Source organism: Polyergus mexicanus, unplaced genomic scaffold (genome assembly GCF_030449975.1).
Source record: "Polyergus mexicanus isolate NDT 795.1 unplaced genomic scaffold, iyPolMexi1.0 SCAF_7, whole genome shotgun sequence".
Classification (NCBI taxonomy): Eukaryota; Metazoa; Arthropoda; class Insecta; order Hymenoptera; family Formicidae; genus Polyergus; species Polyergus mexicanus.
The window spans coordinates 10,306,716-10,328,414 of NW_027223327.1; the positions used below are offsets into that span (position 1 = coordinate 10,306,716).

A 21,699-nucleotide genomic window follows, 5' to 3' on the forward strand; every position below is an offset into this window, starting at 1 on the left:
TTTTAATTTTTCTATATTGTATATTATTATATTATTTTTTATCTTTAAATCTCAACAAATATCGGAAAATTTAACTTCATGAAATATTTAAAATTACTATATAATTTCAATTTAGAAATTAATTTGTTTAATAACAAAGTTTGAGAAAATTATTTATATAAACTTCTGCAGCTTAAAATTATTTTTCTGTATTTTTCTGAAAAGAATTTAGATTAACATTTTTCCTTAAAAACTTGATAAGAATATAATTATAAAGAAGTAAAGGATAAACGAGTAAAGGAAAAATACATGGATTATGTCTTTGCTGATTTGATGTATTCAGTATCTAGATAATAATGAAGTTCTTCATGTTATAATTCAATGTCATATCAACAGATATTAAAACCTACAGCTTTATGAAACATTCAAATAATTAAATGTTACATTAAAGTAATTCCTTATAAAAATATGTTTCGATTTTTAAGAAACGTGTGCGATTTTTCGAGTAATAATAAACATTTGAATACTTTGAAAAATTTGATATATCATAATTTAGAAATCTAATCCTCCTCTTTTTCAATATATAAAATTGATAATATGAATTTTACGAACCCGATAAGAAATTACATAAAAATAAAAGAATAATAAATAGTAAAAACAAGATTTATTATCCGCTATGTAAAACTCAAAACAATATTTTTGATTTTTAATCGTCTTTGTTTTTAAATTTTTTATATTTAATTAAAATAAGATTGGGTGTGTAAAATTAATATTTTGTATTAAAAAAAGGGAAAAGATATTACTAAATATTTTTTTTTTTAAATAGCGACATGTTTTATATTTAATGACACGATACATAAATGCATCTTTTTTTCCATTACCAATTATTTTTGCAATTAAGTTTTAAATTATAGTCTTTTAGATCTCACCTTAGTGTTTTCAGCATTGATAACTATTTTTCTGATTTTTTTCTATAAAAGATCGCAAGGTGAACTTCTCAGGATTATCAACAAGCATTCTCAATAATGTACGTCATATTTATCACTATGACTGCAATTAATACAATACAATCAACAATTAGCTGGTGCAATTATAAAAAAATAAATAATAAATAATAAAGAAAGAAAAGAAGAACATAGTTTAAATAAAGATTATATTAAAATTTTTTCTTCTTGCGCTTTCTTTATTTGAATTGTTTTAATTACCGTTTTTAAAACATTTTGAGTATTTAAAAAGTTTAATTTTTTTAGATTTTACTATTAATTATAAACAGTAATGTATTTTACATGTTACAACTTTATAATACTTATCGAAAATTATATAAATTATTTTTTTACATCATTTCTTATCATAGTTTTAAATGTAATACTTATTATAATCATATTTTAAGAGAATCTTGTCTTGCATATTGTCATTTACAAAATATCGGAAACGCGATTTGTGAACCAATACACTATGCTTTTATATTCTGTGTATATCTCGCTTACGCGCGTCTATGGCCATGTATGTAGACATCAAATATTGGAATTATCAAATATTGAATGAAGCTATGTAAGCTATGTAAGCTACGTAAGCTATGTAAGCTATATAAGCTATGTCGCGCCTGTACTTGAAATATCGATGTGCTGTTCGTTCTATTACTCGTTGTACTTGTTGTTTTATGGAACACTTTGGATATAGCCTGCTTTAACTTTTAAATTTTGCAGGGAGACGGAGAGAGAACACCGCAATGAATAATTAATAGAATATAAATTACAAAAAATAAAATCTCTCTTACATATATAATATATATATATATGTATATATGTATATATACATATACACTGTCCAAATAGAAACAAAGCTATCTAAAACTTACGAAAAGAAATAATATTCACAAAAGCAGATAAAACCATACAGTGCATACGTGCCTAGTGTATATATAAACATGATTATATAACTTAGAAGCGTGATCTTTATACCATTTAATAATAAATAATTTTACTATATTTTTATAACTAGGTTATTGGAAAAAGATCCACTTTATCTTTGTTTAAACACTAGTTTTTATAAATTTTTGTTTTTATTTTATCTGGATCTAATATGCAATTTTGCACATGATACAATTTTTATATGTTCTTTCAGCATACGTATTTTTCAAGTTTTTGATTAGAATGAAACGAGTTATAAAAAATATGTTGAGCAAAATATCTCATACTATTATCATTATCATCGTTGTTTACCGAGGAAAAAATGCTTAACAAATAAGACAGCTCTAAAAAGAGGATCGCCTTGACATATGTTCATAGCATAACTATTCTCATTATTGACAAGCAAAGGAAAATTATTGAAATAGTGTCTCTTTCTGCGGATGTAATTTGTATTTTTGTATATCATTTTTGTATATATTTTTTTTATAGATTTTATATTTTTTGTACATTTTTATGACGTTTTATACTACATTTTATTTCGTTTCATAAAGCCTTTGTACTGAAAATAAATGCAATTTCGTAAATGCGCACCGATATGTGTATCATGGTTGAATGTACCATGCATGAATATTGCAATAAAGATTTTCAGAGCACAGTTCCGGTTTCTAATCGAATTTCACTCGCATTCAGTAATATTGCGAAAAAAAGGCATTGAGCGTTACTTTTTTCGTTCCGCTAATAATCAATAATTGTTATTGTTATATTTTTTATTTAAGATAGACATACTAAAAAATCTTTTTGTTTAAATATATATATATATATATCTACAATTTGCAGCTAAAAGATGCAGATATATATATCTGCATCTTTTAACTGCAAATTGTAGATATTCTATATATCGAGCATTTGCAATTTTCAAGCAAGCTACTATACTCGCAATTTATCTTAATAAATGCTATATTCCCTCTATTTATATAATAAATCATGTAATATCAAATTATATAATGCTATTACTATATTTTGTATTTTAGATAGTGGGATAGAAAATTCTTGTATGCGATTATAAGATATTTGTTACATCAATTTTTAGGATTTCTTTTTAGACAAACACAAAGTGTATAAAAAACTTGAATAAAATATTGACATGTTTAACACATGGTATAATCAGTTTTTCCGTCTCTTTCGAGATTTTATGGCTTGAATCAGTAAAAAGTTGTTTATCTTAAGATATATAATACATTCAGTTTAAATTTTTTATAATATTGTTTATTCTACAAATATAATTATTTATTCTTATGTTTTGTTTTATATGTAAAATGCATAATACTGTAGTTTCAATCTTACATAACACTTTTATAAAATAGAAATCTTACAATCGAATTCATATAATTCTTATATGTATGTACAATATATAAATCATTGTGTACTACATTTTTAATCGTATTTAATTTAATTTTGTTGCAAGAACTATATTACTAATAAAATATATTAATAAAATCAATTTAATCATCCAATTCTATTTTTTGAAGTGCATCATCTCATTCGCGATCTTTCTTTCACTTGAAAAAAAAAAAGAGTAGTTTTTATTGAGAACAAAAGACCTTTCGGGAATTTCCCCTGTCTAAACAGACTGGTTTCGGATCGTTTTTTCTCGAGAACACAACATTGAAGAATTATTTTGAATAATAATAATTCGGTTTAATCTCATTATATGTTATAATTGTGGGAATTTTTTAATTTCTATCTAAGATGAATTATTTAACATTCTGCGATTTTTTGTTTCACTTTTTCTGAGGTACAAATCATCGCAATTCGACGATCGTCTCGATCTGGAATATCTCTTGAAATGAATATCTTATCGGTCGAACATATAAAATTATATTGACTTGGGCACGTATTGTTTGAATATTTTCTCAGAATAATCCGAGATCTGTTTAGATAGTATTAAAAAAGCGTTAAAGCTTGCCCCTCTAAGAGAAACTGTTTTGCTCAAAAAGAATGATTGCACAAACATCATTTGAGTGTCCGCGAAGTCTGACTGGGCCAAGCAGAGCCAGTTCTCGCCGAGCGTCGTCGTGGTCAGGCGACCACTTCTACTCTCGTACGGCCTCTAGGTTTTTTCTGGTTGCATTCTCCAGTTCGATCTTCCGTCAGTCAATTTCTGAACGAGATAAATACGCGGCATACACCGAGTCGCGCAATCGTGATTGAATACACAGTGTCTTCACATCATTTTGAAGTGTCTCTTAGAACTAAGAGTCCTTTATAATACGATTCTGTGAGTGAGACTTTTAGTTCCTCAAAGTGATTCTGTAAAAATGTCTTTTGAAATTTTAAATTAAAAAATTAAAAATCTCTGATATTATTTACGATATTATTTAATAATCGATGTTCGTATTTTTATGTTGGAGTGTATTACATCGTTCAAAGTAATATCAAATTGTGACTTTACAGAAATGGGGTGGATCTAAAATAGATCTTTATTAATTTAGTATCTTAAAACTTAATGAAATTTTGTATATCAATTGTTTTTTTTTTACTGTAATATATTAACTAAAATCGAGGTTTGATATTGCACACACACACACACACACACAAACGTTCGTCAGAGAATTTTTTAAAGTAAACAATTAAATAAATATTTTAAATTGAGTCTTTGACACTTCTGCAAGTCAATTGACGAAGAATTTTTTCAGATTTCATGCAATTTCGTCTTTGTTTTCAAAAATAAATCTTCCAAAATCTCATGCTTGGATATTTAATTGCAATTGTTGATCATTTATTTTCGTCTTAGTTAATATAGAAGTTTATGAAAATTTTATAAATTTCACATTAGAAAAATAAATTGTTCTTAAGTAAACTTTGGATACCCTCTCATGCGGAAGTCCATCAAAATCTCAAAGAATCTCAATGTCAACTAACAGATAGAAAGTAGCAACAATTCAATCTACAATATTAAAATAAATTTATAATTTTTATTTTGGATCTTCTAAAATTGAAAGATTCCCACCCTATTTCTTTATCTATAAACATTCAAAATTTTATCTATGAATTAAAATACTAATCATGCTAAAATATATTACACTAGGAACGAAATATGCATTTCTTAAGAAGAGGCAAACATTGAAGATTTGGATACAAACGTTATTAAAAATCAAACGTATTGTAAGGATTATTGTAAGCGATCATTCACAATAATGGCTGGAAAACTGGTTCCGCGGAATAATAGAGCAAATAAAAAAATTATTAAAAAATAGATTATACACGCAAAATACAAACTTTAAAAATAAATTGTTCAAGATATTTATTGAAAATAGAAGAAAAATCAAGCTTATATATAAAACATGTTTAAAATATTTAAATAATTTGAAAAGATTGAGAAGATATGTTCTGAAAAAACAGTGAAAAAAAAAGTGAAAAAAAAACTACTCACAAATACATCTTTGAAAAATCTTTATCGATATTTCTTAACAAGATATGCTCAAGGACAGTCGGACGAATAAACCGAAGAATGATTTAAGCAAAAAAAGATCATTCAAAGGTGCTCATCGCTAGTTGACTTTGCACCGATCTCATTTTTCAAAGAAACTTTGTTCGAAGAAATAGAAGGCATTTTTATCGTTAAAATCTTGCAGGTTAGTACAGCCGTCGATTGTAAATCTTATTGAGTCATTATACCTGGAATATTATTCATATATTAATGATTCATTTTTCCAAGAAAAGAGATAAATTACAATTTATGATTAATATGTATATATATATATATATACATATTATAATTATGTAGTAGAGTTCTTTTTATTCATTTAGCCAATTTTTTCTTTGACTGATCTATACCATTACAGAAGGACACGAATGCCAGGCGATGACGCTGGTGCAATCATCGATGATTGTTATCGCAAGGATAATGTCAATGTCGATTGAAAAAGTCATAATATAATAATCTCAATTTCGGAATGTAATATTACACTAATATTTTATATATTTATACAGTTTTTATATAATAATCGTATAAAGATGTAAAATATTAGTGTAATATTAAATTCCGAAATTGAGATTATTATATTATGACCTTTTCAATCGACATTGACATTATCCTTGCGATAACAATCATCGATGATTGCACCAGCGTCATTACCTGGCATTCATGTCCTTCTGTAATGGTATAGATCAGTCAAAGAAAAAATTGGCTAAATGAATAAAAAGAACTCTACTACATAATTATGCTTGACAATTGCGTCAATACATATAACGAATCAATTTTATTCATTTTATATAATATCTTAAAGGCATTGTTAAAACTATTGCGCGCTCTGAGTTAACTATTCATTAAAAAGTTGCTTAAAATTGTGTTACAAGTCTTAGTCAAATTTACAAATAATATGATTTAAAAAATTATAATTAGTTGAAGAGAGGGATTTTAATACGCGTATTTGAATTTTTAATAATGTAAAAAATTTTAATTTTGTAAAATTTAATTCCAAGAATAGTCCCCGAAAATAAACGAGTTCCAATTACTTAATGATAATCGTCATATATGCTTTATCATATTATTATGAAATTTAAATTAATTTGGGACAATCTTTTCTCTGACGTATCTTTAGCAGTACTGACGTACTTGTTCGATAAGTGATTGCAACGTAAGCAAGTTCATCGGGAAGAAACGACACGGAGAGTTGAAAGAAAGGAAAGCGATCAGACGTAACCTTAGGCGGTCTCTCTTCGTTGGTCTGCTCTTTCGTAATACATATATCTCTCTCGCGCGTGTAAAGAAATGAACAAATTACGTGAAAGCAGCTGAGTTGCGTAGCACGTAGCTTACTCATCGCTTACATTTTTTCGGTTACCGTTTGATGTAATAATACATTAATATTGGTTTCGTAAGCTAAACTGTTCGTATTCCTTGGTTATATGCTTGTTATTGCAATATGAAAATTTTGCGACGTATCTTAAGTCTCAGCAGGTATATAGTACAAAGTCTGTCAGAGCTTATTGAATTCTATTGACACTATCCGTGGCTTCTTGAATTATTATCGTGACTTCGATTATTTCCTCTTTCGAAAAATAAACATTTTAAATATTATCTCGTATCTCGCTGAATGTTAAAAATATTAACTTTCTTAATGAACAAATACAGCAGAATATTTTTAACATCATATTACTGTAATATTGATAATAAAATATTCAATATTAAATCTCTCTCTATCTCTTTCTTATACGTGAAAAAAATAGATTAAAAGAAATATATATATATATATATATATATATATATATATATATATATATTTAAAATAAGTTCAAAAATCTTTTAATATCTTTTACGTATATTTTAATAAACATCGTCACATATAGAACATAACAAAGACAATGAAGTCACAAAGAAAACAAAATTTTTTGCAATGTGACTCAATTAATTGACAATAATGATAAACGTGACGCAACGTATCCATTTCTTAACAAATTAGGAATTTGATCGAGTCATCAAATCGCAGTTTCTTAAAAAACAAAAAAAAGAAAGAAGAAAAGATCAACTCTTTCAAAACGCAAAAAAAAATCCGACGTTGTCTCTTAAATATTTATCTTTTAATAAAATGAGAAAATTGAACAGATTTAAATATTTTTAAACATCTTGTCTTTAAAATTTAATAAGGTCACTAGTATCACTTAAGACTATTTGATCACTGTAATATATCAAATATTGAAATAATTATATTTTGGAAGATAATTTATTGACTGAAACAAAGTCAAATATTTGAGCAACGTTAAAACTAATCTCAAACGTTTTGAACATAATCGATTCCAATAATAAATTAATGAAATGATATAAATAACCGAATTATAATTCTTGGATTATTCAATGATGCTATATCGTCAGTTCGAGCTATTTGATCAGCGGTAACTCATAATTCGTAAGTGATGTAACATCGTAACAAACACTCTCACTTATGTGACTGATCCAGTCAAAGAAAGGAGAGAGAGAGAGATTTCGAACTCTCAAGTTAACTACGTTGTTTAGTTTATCATTTTTAACAATTCAAAAAATGCAAAAGACTATCGTATGATCATTGGCCTGAGATCAGAGAAAAAAGTAAAGGCTGTCAATTCTAGATTTAAAAAAAAAAACGAACGAGATATTTTTAATTAACCTGGATGAGTAATCAAATGAAATGGAAAGAGAAAGAGAGAGAGAAATGCGTGTGTGATACCTATATCTTTCCTAAATTTAAATACAGAAATGGAGAGTGCGACCGCACCGAGCACGCTGATGGAGTTGAAAATACGAAGACAGACGCAATTCCAGTCGCAAGCATCGACCTTGGATACTAGAAGAAGGCAAGCGATTTGCGTTAGAAGGGCTTTCAAAAAATATGGATCCAAGAATAATCCCAATATTGTTCTGGACGGGCTCAACATGACCGTGCCGAAAGGTACGATGTAAGTATCTCCCTGCAACATTAATGCAGAAAGTTGATAAAATTTTTGTTTTAATGGTAATTAATTAAACATTAATAAACATATTTCATAAAATGATTTAGGTTAAATGAAAAATCAATAAATAATATATATATATATATATATATACAATTTTTTATAAAAAAGAAAGAAATAAAAAAAATTAATGCAAGAGCTGAATTGCTTCATATGATGTACAATGATGTCACAAGTAGGCATTCAATAAACATTTTTCGAATTCAATACCGCGATAAAAAGAATATATTAATCTTTTTCTTCTTTTGCTGAAAAACAAATACATAATTCTTCAAAAGAGGTTTTATTAATGTGTCAGCAATTTATTTTGTGACATTATTATCATATTTATAATACGTTAATAGATTTGAAATTTCATGTGTATTTTATATATAGAAAAAATGTCAACTGACAAATTGATGTAAATGATAAATATTATAAGATATTTTATTTAATTTCTTTGTCACATTTGCGTGAAATTTTAAATTTATCAATGTATTATTATATTGTAAATATGATAATGATGTAACGAAATGAATAGTTGTTGACATAATATATATATATATTGTATAAAACGTAGTAAAATTTTATGCAATAATTATTGTTTTATGATATTGTTATAATTCTAATAAACATTTTATTATTCAGTTATGGATTACTTGGTGCGAGTGGTTGCGGGAAGACTACTTTATTGTCATGCATCGTCGGTCGGAGACGCTTGAATTCCGGTGAAATCTGGGTGCTGGGGGGCCGACCAGGCTCTAAGGGGTCCGGCGTGCCCGGTCCTCGGGTTGGTTACATGCCACAAGAAATCGCGCTCTATGGTGAATTCTCTATTCGAGAGACGTTCATCTATTTCGGTTGGTGCGCCGGCATGTCCACAGATCAAGTGGATAATAAGCTAGAATTTTTAGTTAAGGTAAAAAATCTAGGACACAAAGGCCGAATTTTCGAAAAGATTTAATTTTAGGAAAAGGATGTCAAAAATATAATTATTCCAAATTTTTATAATAAAATCTTCCAAAAAATGTGTAGTACTTTCTTTCTCACACAGAAAGAAATTTTTTAATTTTTTTTCTTATGTTACAATAAATACTTTCATTGTAAAATTGTGACTCTCAATAATATTTATATTTTGATTGTAGCTTTTGCAATTACCATCGGCGAATCGTTTCGTCAAAAATCTGTCCGGTGGCCAGCAAAGAAGAGTGTCCTTCGCGGCTGCCCTTTTAACCGATCCTGAACTCTTGATTTTGGATGAACCGACGGTTGGGTTGGATCCTGTTCTCCGGCAGAATATTTGGGATCACTTGGTGCATATCACCAAAGACGGTAACAAGACTATTATTATCACCACGCACTACATCGAGGAGACTAGGCAAGTTGTAAAATAATTACTTATATTTTTATTATATTTTACGATATTAGTATTCTTTTTGAGAGAGAGAGAAAGAGATTTAATATTTACTAAATATATAATATTAAAATTTTATTTGTGGCTGCTAATTATACAGCAAGTATTATATGCTTAAGTTAAAGCAAGGAAAATGTTATATTTATTTAATTCTTTCTGTATAAATTCAAATAAAAAAAAAATAATTACAATTTGTTTTCTTCTATTAAGTAACTATGAAAATTACTGAAATGATAGATTGTCAAATCCTCCAGGCAAGCTGGTATAATTGGCTTAATGAGAAGCGGCAAATTTTTGGCGGAGGAATCGCCGAGGAAGCTAATGGAAATGCATCGATTGGATACTTTGGAAGATGTTTTCCTAAAACTGAGTAAAAGACAAAATTTAGGATTAAGGAGAAGAAGCAGTATTCTGAGCAATTTGACGGGTGTCCCACCGGAAGACGTGAGTATAAATGTCAAGGAATTTTTTTGTCACGCTTTAATTATTTAGTATTTGTGTATTTTTTGTGATATATATTTATTGTATGTATGTTTTTTATTATTAAAATAGATATTATTTAATTTATCTTCTTTTTGTAGGACATGGATGACGAGATGAGTGGCGAATTCGGTGACAACGTCAGCGTGTGTAGTCGGAGAAAAAGCGTAGTCATTGCGGATGATGACAATGTAATAATTTCTAGAAAGAGAAAGAGAAAACACACACTTTTTCTCTTTACTTTTAGATTATTTAAAATTATTTATAAAATAATTATTTTTAGTAATTATATGTTATAGCAATTTTTTTTTTTTTTTATATATATAATCTTTTGTTATCTGAAAAAAATTGCTTTTTCTGTGCAAAACAATATTTTATTTGTTTCAACTTTATTAGGTGGGAGGATTACCTCCGGAAGAAGAAGGTTCCTCCAAGTTTACTATGCTCGATCCGATGCATATGAAGGCCCTTATCTGGAAGAACTTCTTGTGGATGTGGCGAAATGTCGGGTAATCCGTTTTTGTACCAATCCCATTTTTATTTTCGCGTTTATCATTCTTTAACTGCAATGTTGTTATTTCTACTTTTACTTACACTTTTTTTTCGTAGAATAATGTTGTTCATCATTGCCCTGCCGGTCGCCCAGATAGTCCTCTTCTGCCTTGCCATCGGTAAGAATCCTGTAGGTCTAAAAATAGCCATCGTTAACAACGAACTCAACAGCAGCATGCAACCTTGTATTCCCTCGACCAGATGCGATTGGTCACTATTGAGTTGTCGTTATCTTCAATATCTGCAGAAGAAGACCATAAAATTATTACCTTACGATAACGACGAAGAAGCTGAAAATGCAGTGAAAAACGGTTGGGCATGGGGCGCTATAATGTTCCCATCGAATTATTCCGATGCTCTCATGGCGAGGATAGATTATGGCAAAAATGCCGAAGATTGGGACATCGAACATGCAGAAATGAGAGTTGTCATGGACATGTCCAGTAAGCTTTTGAACGTTATATATATAGAACAAAACAGAGATAAATGTTAGATCTTCGTATATGATATGTCTTATTTTAATGGTCTCGATTTTGTGAAACGTTGTTAGAAAATAATAATCAAATATTGACACACGCATATATACGTTTTAACACATTATATCTTAACATAGATCAACAGATAGGGCAATTGCTGCAAAGAGATTTGCTTTACGCCTTTCAAGACTTTGCGAAAGAGCTTACTGTGGCTTGCAATTACAGCGAGAAAGTGACAAGCATACCTATAAATGTAAGAAAATAATCATGCAGAGATATGATAGATATACATATATTTTCTTTTGTTAAGTTCTATAGTCTTGATTTTTTTTGTGTTCTGTAATATTGTAAATTATTATTGACAACAATTTATCTAATTGTTACATTAGTTCGAAACACCAATCTATGGATCTCTGGAACCTATCTTTACGGATTTCGCAGCTCCTGGAGTGATTTTAACGTAAGTATTCGCATTAATGTTAAAATTAATTTTCTTTTTTTTTGTTAAGGATTCAAAAGATTAAATAAATTTATATTCTTTCAGAATTATCTTCTTTCTCTCGGTTGCATTGACATCAGGCTCTATGTTGTTGGAAAGAAATGAAGGTCTGCTGGAAAGAACTCTTGTATCAGGTACATTATAAAAAAAATATTAAAAACCATGATACATATATAAAAGAAATACGATGATAACGTATAAAAGAAGTATTCGAACAAATTATAAAATTATCAAATAAATTATAAAATTTATAAAACATATGGAATAAAAAAATTTTGAATTGATAAATCTTCTAATTAATAAACAATTAATTGTAACTTTATATAATTTATTCAGGTCTCACTGGCACGGAAATTCTCTTCGGCCAAGTGATCACGCAGTTCATAGTAGTGTTCGGACAAACCGTGATGGTCCTCGTAGTCTCATTCGTCATTTTCAAGATTACTTGCGCAGGCGACATAGGCTGGATCACTACTTTGACCGTTCTCACGGGTCTTTGTGGCATGTGTTTCGGTAATTTATTAACTATTTCAATATTACATCATATAAAGAGTATATGAAATGTCACATAAAATATTTATGAAAATTTATAAATCGTTTCTCTATAAAATAAACATCTTCTAATATTTTGCAAAAATATGTTTTGATTTATGCAAAATGTTGGCAATTTTTCAAATAACAATAAGTGGTAAAAACGTATAAAAAATTGGAAAGTTTGTGTAAGAGGAAAAAAATTTCGCTTTTCTTGATTATATATATATATATATATATACTTTGTATTTATTTTTCGGAAATATTTTATTTATATCGGAAATATTTTTTTGAAAAATATAAGAAAGTTTTTCAAAAATACAATCCAATTTTTAGGGTTTGTCATCGCCTGTTTCTGCGACACCGAAAGAAGTGCTACATATTTGGCTATGGGTTCCTTCCTTCCAATTGTGATGCTGTGCGGCATCATCTGGCCTGTAGAAGGCATACATCCTTTTCTGAAGTATATTAGTTTTCTGTTACCTCTGACAAAAAGCACAGAATCGATGAGATCAATGCTGAACAGAGGTTGGTCGATATCGGAACCTACGATATATTACGGTTTTATCGCCACCCTTATTTGGATCAGTATCTTCATGAGCATATCAATACTACTGCTTAAGTTCAAGAAAGGTTAGGTAAGGGAAGGATAGTTTTACTAATATAGAAATAAACAAACTAAATATATCTTTCTGTAAATTGTAATATAAGATTAAATAGAAATATAGAAAATAGAAGAATTGGTTTATATATATAAAATATCAATATAATAAAATTATATTGAACAAAAACATATCTAGATATAAAACATATCTTTTAATCCCATTTTATAATTTGATATTGTTATAAATTAATATTGTATTTTAAATTCAAGAATATACCATATATATATATATATATATATATATATATATATATATATATATATATTAAATTAATTTATATTTAAAAACTAAATTTAATTTATTTAAATAAAAATTATCCAAGAACGCACAAAAATATTACATTGCTATATAATTTCCATCCTGTGTATCAAAATAATATAATTATATAATATAATTTAATATAAAAAATAGAGCAAGTTATATGGCTCGTCGCATTTGCCGATAAAAGAGACAGAAGACTTGCAACCAGTTATAAAAAGTGAATATTGCTTGCAATATTTCATTGCGTTTTATGTGCAAACCGTCCAGAAAAAATCTCACGAGAAAGATAATGATCTCCACGATGATGACGCAGAGTTGCATCAACAACCAGGGCGTGTGTAGCATAGGGTATTCCTGTTAAAGCAAAACTGCATATTTTAGATATAAAAGTAATAGAGTTGTTTAATGAATTCAAAATCCTTGAATTAATTTATTGATCAATCATAGTTTTTTTTAATCCTTTATACTTTATACTCACCGTAATGGCGCCTAACATAATTAAAGTATAATGCTCGATTCCCAGTATTGACGTCATCAGCTTCAAGTCTCTTTCGACGGTAAAAGGTACTGCAATTATTATTTAATATTTAATTAATTATTTGTAACAATTTAGAACAGTTTATTAAAATATAAAACATAGAATAGATTATTACCTTCTTGATTATGTCTGTGGCGCGATGATATTCTGGGAATCTTATAATTTATTGTGCGTATTATATCAAGAGTCGTGATTACCTGACGAAATTTTTAATAGTGCATTTAAATGTTACATTATTTTTTATCTAACACACAGATAAATTATTAAATTAGCATGATGAGAGTATTACGATGGACTAACGGTCCCTATGAAGCCCAAAACGATCACATACAACGAACTGCCCATGACATAATGATCGCATAAAGAACAAGCTATTCGACCGATTCTCTACAAAATAAAAAAAAGTACATATATTTTTTATTAAAGCTTTTAAGAATTATATAAATTTATTAATAACTAAATTAATTTAGTTTAAAATAACATATTATACATATATGTATATATATATAAATTCAAAGTTCTCGAATTAATCAATTAATTTTTTTTTATAAAAATATATATTTTTTTATTTTATGTATATATTTGAATCATAATTAAACGCAGTAAATATTCACTTACAAAATGTCCACCATGGATTTTAATGTTTCGTCGATCACGAAAGGCCATAATTCGCTTCATATCCCAATTCCTCGTCTGGAAAAATTGCATTCCTTTTTCAAATATAATTAAGCAATTCGATTAATTGAATTTTTTCATTCCAAATATAAATGTATTAAACAATTCGATTGATAGATTTTTTCATTGTATCCGCAGTATGCCTTTCGCAAATTTTCGAGGTTGTCTCTTTCGATTGATCGCAGTTTGACTATGGCCATGTTCCGATATTCATTGTCAGTACTGAAAATCTATAGTTTACGTCACATATACAATAGATTTTCAGTACTGACAGTAAATATCGAAACCTGGCCTATAACGTCAATCGATTGTAAATAAACCTGAATTTATAAGACACATTTGATATAATTTATGCAGAAGAATAAAATTTTTGGATAACACGTTTCTTTCATTAACAATATTATCATTAAATAAACTCTGATATCAATTTGTTAAATAAAATGAAATAATTACAATTATTTAAACAAACCATTAATCATAAATGTGTAAATTATTATTCTCCAACTTTATGAAGTTTGAAAGTTTGAAGTGAGCGAATTTTACTGTTATTACAAAATAGTTATATATATGTATGTATGTACATACAATTATAGTTTTTCGTTTTATCTCAATTACATTTACATTCTCATTATTTGGTTTCTTTCTCAATTTTATATTTTTCTGTGTCTACAATTTCTTTTTGCTTTTGTAAATTTATCAGTCACATATGCTTAAAGAAACACTTTTTTTTATATATTTATGAATTATTTATATTATTTAAAAAAACAATATTTACAATAATAATTAATATATTATATATATCTTTTTATGTTAAAGTGTTAGTTCTTCCGTTCTACAAAATTTATTGCCATCTATCAGTCACGATGGATCGTGTGTCAAGTCATATTTGCAGCAATCACGAAGGTTATCCGGAAAAAATTGAAATTTGCAATGGTCCCCAAGCAAAAACGGTATATTGCAAAATATTCGGAAATTAAATTTAATATTATATATTATGGCCTAATATGTAAAATCTTTTCTTAAATGATTTGAATAATGTTGTATGTTCTACACTCAACAAAGATGATATAATGCATGCTAAAATTAAAAATAAAATGGATAAAGAAATACAAATATATACAAAATTTAGAAACTTATAAATAAAATAAAATTTGATTTATTTACATAACATATATAAAATTTAAATATATATGTATATACACAATATACGCATTTTTATAAATAAGAATATATTGCCATATACTTATTTATTAAAAATTTGTATTCATATTTTATCTTTATGTATACAATTTTCATGCGATTTTTCTTTTCTTTTTGCAGATGACCGAGTCTAAAATATCACCGCATATATTTAAAAATCATTCTGACAGTTCTCAAATAATCGAAAAAATTGATAAATCGCTGGAAAAGAAAACGTTTTTTGACAATGAAATTTTAAAAATAATCAGAGGAATGTTATTGGCCTTGTCGATATTGTCTTTATGCTATTATGGACCAATGCAATACAGTGTCTTGGAGAATGGACAGATCCTTCGTGGTTTTTCTTCGAGAGAAACAATTATGACGTTTAGTTTGGGCTATTCTGCTTGGCATTCCATAATATCTGTTATTGCAACTGGCATGCTCATTTATTCCATTATCTTAGTAAATAATATTATTCTTGGGTGATGTATATTTTATATTTCTTCTTAAATTTTGGTATTTTATATATCTACTTTACACATTTACATTTTGTTTATTAGTTTTATATATTTATTTTACTTTAATTATTACGCGTTTTAGAAACAGCCGCAATTTAGTTTGCCTCTCATGGGTCTCTTTCTGGCCGAACTTGTCTATGATTTCTGTGATGCGATTGAAATGGTTTGGTACCTTTTTGGATATCTTCGGCTACAAACCGCGCTGTTTTATGCCGCAGGAATCCTTCTACTGATTTGTAAATTTCTCTTTTATTCTCTTTCTTTCTTTGTACAAAAAAACGTAGCGCAAAAATAGAGAGAATATATACTATCTTTAGTCAATGTAAGCTATCGTATTTAGTATTGATTAAATTTTGCAAACTATTAATTTTTATTAGAATATTGTCTCTGCTTTTTTCTAAAAAATATTGTCTATTGTATTGAAATTATCTTAAAAGTTGACTAAATTTTAAAAATTCAATTAGGAAGGTATAATGCATTTTGACAAATAATATTAAATATAGAAAATAATTTTGTGTGTATGTGATAAATATGAAAAAATCTCATATTTTTACAAAAAAATATTTATAGCTCTGTTTTTATTATATTTTTTTATTTTTTATTTTTTTCATTCCTTTTTTTTATTGTTCTCGCGCAGTTGTATATTTATGCTACATATGTCGAATCTTTTATACTATATTTAGTAGCAGAAATATGGACATGGCTGGGAATTCTGCGACTATATGAGTATCGAAATTTTCAATCATACTAGATGACAGATATTAGAAGATGAGTACAAAAAAATTTGTATATTATATATTTTGTATTCCGTATATATTATATACGTATTTTTCACAAATGTTGCAGTGGTATTTATTAATTAAAGAAAAATTTATTTCTTCTTCAAATCGTCTTATTTTTGTAATTTTGCGTAAAATCTTATTATAAAAATCTAAATATAGCCGTTCTTCTTTAACTTTTATTTTCTAAATGCAAATTTCAAGATTAACAAGATCAGGTTACATTAAATCCTTCCATGGCGCTTCACAGAACCAAGCTCTTTTATTAAATATTGTAAGTTTCTAAAAATTTCCAGTCATATGAACGGTAGGACAATCGAGAACATTGACAGAGCATCGTGATTTTAAATCAAGTATTTGTACTTCAGGACACTTCTCAATCCTGAAAAATTAAGAGCTTTTATTTTGTATTATTTACATATTATTATCTTTATTAAAATATTTATAAAAAGTAAAAAGAAAAATAATTTTTAACTGAAAATACCTCGGACAAAATTTACGCAAAACGTCCTTCAAATTATAAATTTGCGTTGCATTTTTTGATATTTCCTGTAATAAAAACCCTAAAAATACTTGACATTGTACTTCTGTTGCTTGTAAATCAATTGTCGGGTCAATCGTGATTAATTTGTTGGGCGTGTAATCTCGTTTTTCTCCCTTACTTCAGAAACAAAATAAAGTCACTTAGAATTATTAATTATTTATTATTATTTATTATTCATCGCACTTACGTCCACCGAAATTTATTGATACCCGACAAGTTGCAATACGCACTAGGATGCATAGCAATTCCGGGCGAATTCCAGAGTAAATATGCTCTTGCTGCCATCAGCAATAATCCGTTGTTCAAACTTTTCGCAATGTTCAATAATTTTGACCTTATAATTGCAAAATAGGATTGAAAATTATGCGAGGAAATGTTTCTTCGTGATATACTAGTTTCTTGTCAACACTTTAACGACTGTACTTTTTGTATAAAAGCTTTTATTTGTCGTCGATACTTTTCGCGTGATCGCGCTTAACGTATTTACAATCAAATCAATAAAACTATCATTATTTAAATTTTATTAAATAATATTTATGTACATGCATACAAAAAAAAAATTGGATTAAAATTGATTGAATGACTTTTGATGCAAAGAAAGCCAAACTTTTTTAGACTGACAAAAGTAAGTTAAACTAAAAGGAACAATATATTACAAAATATATAAATATATATTAAATAATTTCCCGTAAATTTTATAACATCACCAAATGGCATAAATTTAAATAAATATAAAATAACTATGCTGAATAAGAAGATAAGGCTGCACAAGGAAAGTCACGAATACGTGACACTAGCTGATCATCATTAGCAGAACGAAATTACACATATGTGATAACAGCAGCCGTTAAAGTGTTGTTATTTTTTTCGCATACAAAAATTAAATATGTATAGTGTATATTATAATACACATAATCCCCCTTCCATTCATACACAAAGAAAAATATGCTGTATATAGATTATGTGTGTGCATATTAAGAATTACATTATATTGTTACATTATATTAATTAATAGTCATATAATAATTACTTGCTAAAAAATTCGTCGATCGATAAGTCGACTATGCGAATATTGGTGTTTTGAGTGGCTAGTGCCATTTTGAAATGAGCTTCCGGGATATTTAATGCATCGGAAGTGCGCATTAAATTAATCAAATGTATCTATAAAAATATATATTTTATTAAATTGTGATGCGCAAAGATAACATTTTTATTACGGCAAAGAAAAAAACTCGAATAACAAGCGCACGCCTTTTTCAATTGCTATTTGGGGAATTAATAAAAATATAATCGACTAGATGTTCCTTCTAAAAGATAAGACCAGTATTTTCATAGAGTTTGTAAATTTCCACATCTCTCACGGGAAGTATCTGCTCTATATAAATATGTGTATTAAAAATCATATTTTATTACAAAAACAAAAATTGATTTTACTTATATTTTAAAAAAAGTCTAAATAAAATTGAAAAATATTGACATACATTCAGATCGGGTTGCTCTCTCGCCGCAGCCTCGATATAACAAAATTCTTTTTTCGTCCAGATTTGCGTAGCTTCCTTCACGAAATAGACATTGAATGAACGCTCGTCTTCGATAATCCTGTATTCACTAAAATGTTAATAGGTTACGTCATTATTTGACAATTTACATACTTGTGAAATATTTCTTCTATCACGTGTGCGACGTTTTGATGTAAATTATAAAGATTAATTGATTTTTATTTTTATTTAAGTATTGAAAAAAATCCTTGACGAGATGATTACGTACCAGCAATTATCATCGCTCGTTGCAGGTGAGCAAAGTATTGCCGTGACGAAGGCAAAAAGGACCAAGCCGCTAATAATGAGACACGCTGTCATGAACGAGGAGAACAGATCGTTTGGCCATCTTCTTAAATGACGCGCGACACCCTTGATCATCGGGGAATTGTACCGAGTATCTTGAATTAGATCTTCGACGTACATGTACGGAAGATCAACAATCTTGACCTCAGTTTCATCCAAAAAGAAAGGAAGTCTATCCTCGTTAAAGTCTGTAAAAACATTCGCACAAGTTCTTCTTCAAATTTTCTTTTATTATATTAACATTCAAATTTCGTAAAGAAAAGAAATGGTAAAAACTTTTATAAACAAGTAAATATATCGCTCTTTAATGTGATACACACGTGTAATATTATTTGCAATTATAAAAAAGTTTCGTAAAATTGATATACCTTCGAATTTTGACACTTTCGGATACTTACACTTGGCTTTCGACATTCTACTAAACTTTATCGAACTGTATTACTTCGGACTTTCGTCAACGTCGCTTTAAAGTCCTCAAATGCGATTTGCCGAGTCGACACTTCATAATAAAGTCGAGCAGAATTGTATCGAGCCGCAGCGACGTTGAGAAATCGACGATGTGTCCGGATTGTGTAATTCAAGCGTGTCACACTTTTGCAAGTTCAACGCGAATTTGTCCGATATACGAGAGTGCACACATTCGTTTGTTAATTTTATTCTTCGAAGCAAAACTCACTCATTTTTAATGAAACATTCACTAGATTACGATACAACGAACTATTACATCGATATTTTTTATACGCGACAATCACACTACTTTTATGCACAATAATATGGATCGTAAAAAATACAGGGAGACACGAACGTGGCTCGTGGCGGCGAATTTTATGTCTAACGCCACTCGAAATCTATCGAACTGCGATTCTCGAGATATCGAATTATCAAAACTATCGAGGAATCTCGAAGTGAAACCGAGAGGCCGAAAGAGGCGTATTTCAATATAGGAATTGATAGGAATAAAATTCAAAATAAAAATAATTGCTATTGGTGACTGAATTGCGTATAATTCGTTCAACGGCGATAATTATTTTCTTAAACAAACTTTTTTAAAACATGTGTCGTTTAAAGTAAGTACTATTTTCTCGTACATATATATTTATGTTATTGCCATGCGCCCGCTATAAGAAGTTTTGACATTTTAGGTTATCTTTGCAAAGTTAGCAACGTGCGTTACAAAAAGATTACAAGAAGATTCAGCGGGCTTGTAGGAGAGAATAATGTCGGCCGCAAAGCCAGAATTAAAAAATTGGAAGGAATACAATCGCAAACGGAAGGAGCTTCGAAAACAGTGGAGGGAAGAGAAACTGGTAAAGAGGACTAAGAAGCAGGAACTCGAAAAGGAATCGAAGAACGAATTCAACGAGCATGTGGAAGAAACGAAGTACAAGCGGAGGGACGTCTGTACTGTGAGCATTGCAGTACCCGGATCCATTCTCGATAACGCACAGTCTCCGGAGCTGCGAACGTACCTGGCGGGACAGATCGCACGCGCGGCATGTATCTACAAAGTGGACGAGATTATAATATTCGATGACAAGGGTGACGTTACGGAGAGTGAGAAAAAGAAAATTAGGAAGGACGATGCACTGGGCGAAGGTAGGCCTGGATGCCTGCAGTTGGCCAGAATACTGCAGTATTTGGAATGCCCGCAGTACCTGAGAAAGTATTTCTTTCCAATTCATAAGGACTTGCAATACGCGGGTGTGCTGAATCCCTTGGACGCGCCGCATCATCTGAGACAATCGGACGAGTCTCTGTACCGAGAAGGTATAGTCACCAATAAGCCCATAAAGACCGGCAAAGGATCTCAGGTGAATGTAGGACTTCTAAATGAAATTCATGTGGATAAGGTGTTGATGCCTGGTTTAAGGGTGACAGTAAAGATACCAGAGGGACAGCCAAATCCAAAGAAATTAAAGGGTATCATTGTGCCACCTAATGTACCACGCAAAGAAACTGGAATTTACTGGGGATACACTGTCAAATTAGTCAAGCATCTGACAGAAGTGCTGACGAATTGTCAATATAAGGGAGGATATGACTTGACAATTGGAACATCCGACAAGGGAACATTGATTGATGAAATAGAAGGGAGGAGTTTAGAATATCGCCACTGTCTCATAGTATTTGGAGGTGTCGTCGGATTAGAAGCTGCCGTGGATGTGGATCCGAATTTAGACGTCGATGATCCATCCTTGATATTTCATAAATATGTGAACACATGCCCTCAGCAAGGATCACGGACAATCAGAACAGAAGAAGCTATTCTTTTGACTTTAGCCGAATTAAGGACTAAACTAGTGTCTAAAGAAATCATTTCCTAAAATAAATAATAATAGAAACAGATAAGTACCTCTCATATCTAATTTCTAAAATCATATTAA

At 29.0% G+C, this 21,699-nt stretch overlaps 4 protein-coding genes across 6 annotated transcripts; 3 read left to right on the forward strand and 1 right to left on the reverse strand.

Moving 5' to 3' along the window:
* The first annotated feature begins 3,954 nt into the window (after positions 1 to 3,954).
* Positions 3,955 to 13,164, forward strand: LOC138934641 (ABC transporter G family member 20). Of its 3 annotated transcripts, XM_070298605.1 has the most exons (14): positions 3,955 to 4,167; positions 4,978 to 5,524; positions 8,123 to 8,324; positions 9,006 to 9,276; positions 9,503 to 9,735; positions 10,026 to 10,215; positions 10,353 to 10,442; positions 10,648 to 10,760; positions 10,861 to 11,246; positions 11,417 to 11,532; positions 11,669 to 11,739; positions 11,824 to 11,912; positions 12,115 to 12,291; positions 12,646 to 13,164. In XM_070298605.1, the coding sequence occupies exons 3-14, from the start codon at positions 8,125 to 8,127 to the stop codon at positions 12,945 to 12,947; spliced, it is 2,238 nt and encodes a 745-aa protein (XP_070154706.1). In that variant the 5' UTR covers positions 3,955 to 4,167; positions 4,978 to 5,524; positions 8,123 to 8,124; the 3' UTR covers positions 12,948 to 13,164. The 3 variants fall into 3 exon arrangements, with proteins under 3 accessions (XP_070154706.1, XP_070154707.1, XP_070154708.1); XM_070298606.1 differs by lacking the exons at positions 3,955 to 4,167; positions 4,978 to 5,524 and having other exon boundaries at positions 8,235 to 8,317; positions 12,646 to 13,163; XM_070298607.1 differs by lacking the exons at positions 3,955 to 4,167; positions 4,978 to 5,524; positions 8,123 to 8,324; positions 9,006 to 9,276 and having other exon boundaries at positions 9,646 to 9,735; positions 10,009 to 10,215; positions 12,646 to 13,163.
* A 268-nt stretch (positions 13,165 to 13,432) lies between these two features.
* LOC138935177 (uncharacterized) lies at positions 13,433 to 16,899 on the forward strand. The gene is made up of 6 exons (XM_070299602.1): positions 13,433 to 13,799; positions 14,029 to 14,177; positions 15,265 to 15,398; positions 15,769 to 16,092; positions 16,231 to 16,384; positions 16,832 to 16,899. Coding segments are annotated over exons 2-6 (681 nt in total). The 5' UTR covers positions 13,433 to 13,799; positions 14,029 to 14,176.
* Positions 16,900 to 16,997: 98 nt separating this feature from the next.
* Positions 16,998 to 20,220, reverse strand: LOC138934565 (uncharacterized). The gene is made up of 7 exons (XM_070298461.1): positions 19,714 to 20,220; positions 19,239 to 19,503; positions 18,953 to 19,079; positions 18,502 to 18,632; positions 17,659 to 17,805; positions 17,412 to 17,588; positions 16,998 to 17,309 (listed from the first exon to the last, which is right to left on the reverse strand). The coding sequence occupies exons 1-7, from the start codon at positions 19,727 to 19,729 to the stop codon at positions 17,210 to 17,212; spliced, it is 963 nt and encodes a 320-aa protein (XP_070154562.1). The 5' UTR covers positions 19,730 to 20,220; the 3' UTR covers positions 16,998 to 17,209.
* Positions 20,153 to 21,652, forward strand: LOC138934563 (putative methyltransferase C9orf114 homolog). Its single transcript, XM_070298458.1, has 2 exons — positions 20,153 to 20,382; positions 20,458 to 21,652. The coding sequence occupies exon 2, from the start codon at positions 20,533 to 20,535 to the stop codon at positions 21,637 to 21,639; it is 1,107 nt and encodes a 368-aa protein (XP_070154559.1). The 5' UTR covers positions 20,153 to 20,382; positions 20,458 to 20,532; the 3' UTR covers positions 21,640 to 21,652.
* Positions 21,653 to 21,699: the final 47 nt, after the last annotated feature.

What these genes read in the sequence shown, in the direction of transcription:
- LOC138934641 (XM_070298605.1), top strand. Translation starts at nt 8,125, where the DNA reads ATGGAGAGTGCGACCGCACCGAGCACGCTGATGGAGTTGAAAATACGA. An exon ending in GCTCCTGGAGTGATTTTAAC is followed by an intron (nt 11,740 to 11,823) that starts GTAAGTATTCGC and finishes ATATTCTTTCAG; the next exon opens with AATTATCTTCTTTCTCTCGG. An exon ending in GGAAAGAACTCTTGTATCAG is followed by an intron (nt 11,913 to 12,114) that starts GTACATTATAAA and finishes TAATTTATTCAG; the next exon opens with GTCTCACTGGCACGGAAATT.
- LOC138935177 (XM_070299602.1), top strand. An exon ending in ATGGTCCCCAAGCAAAAACG is followed by an intron (nt 15,399 to 15,768) that starts GTATATTGCAAA and finishes TTCTTTTTGCAG; the next exon opens with ATGACCGAGTCTAAAATATC. An exon ending in AGGAATCCTTCTACTGATTT is followed by an intron (nt 16,385 to 16,831) that starts GTAAATTTCTCT and finishes TACTATATTTAG; the next exon opens with TAGCAGAAATATGGACATGG.
- LOC138934565 (XM_070298461.1), bottom strand. An exon ending in ATCGACGAATTTTTTAGCAA is followed by an intron (nt 17,806 to 18,501) that starts GTAATTATTATA and finishes TGCAATTATAAG; the next exon opens with GTCAAAATTATTGAACATTG. An exon ending in TTGCGTAAATTTTGTCCGAG is followed by an intron (nt 17,310 to 17,411) that starts GTATTTTCAGTT and finishes TTAATTTTTCAG; the next exon opens with GATTGAGAAGTGTCCTGAAG.
- LOC138934563 (XM_070298458.1), top strand. Translation starts at nt 20,533, where the DNA reads ATGTCGGCCGCAAAGCCAGAATTAAAAAATTGGAAGGAATACAATCGC.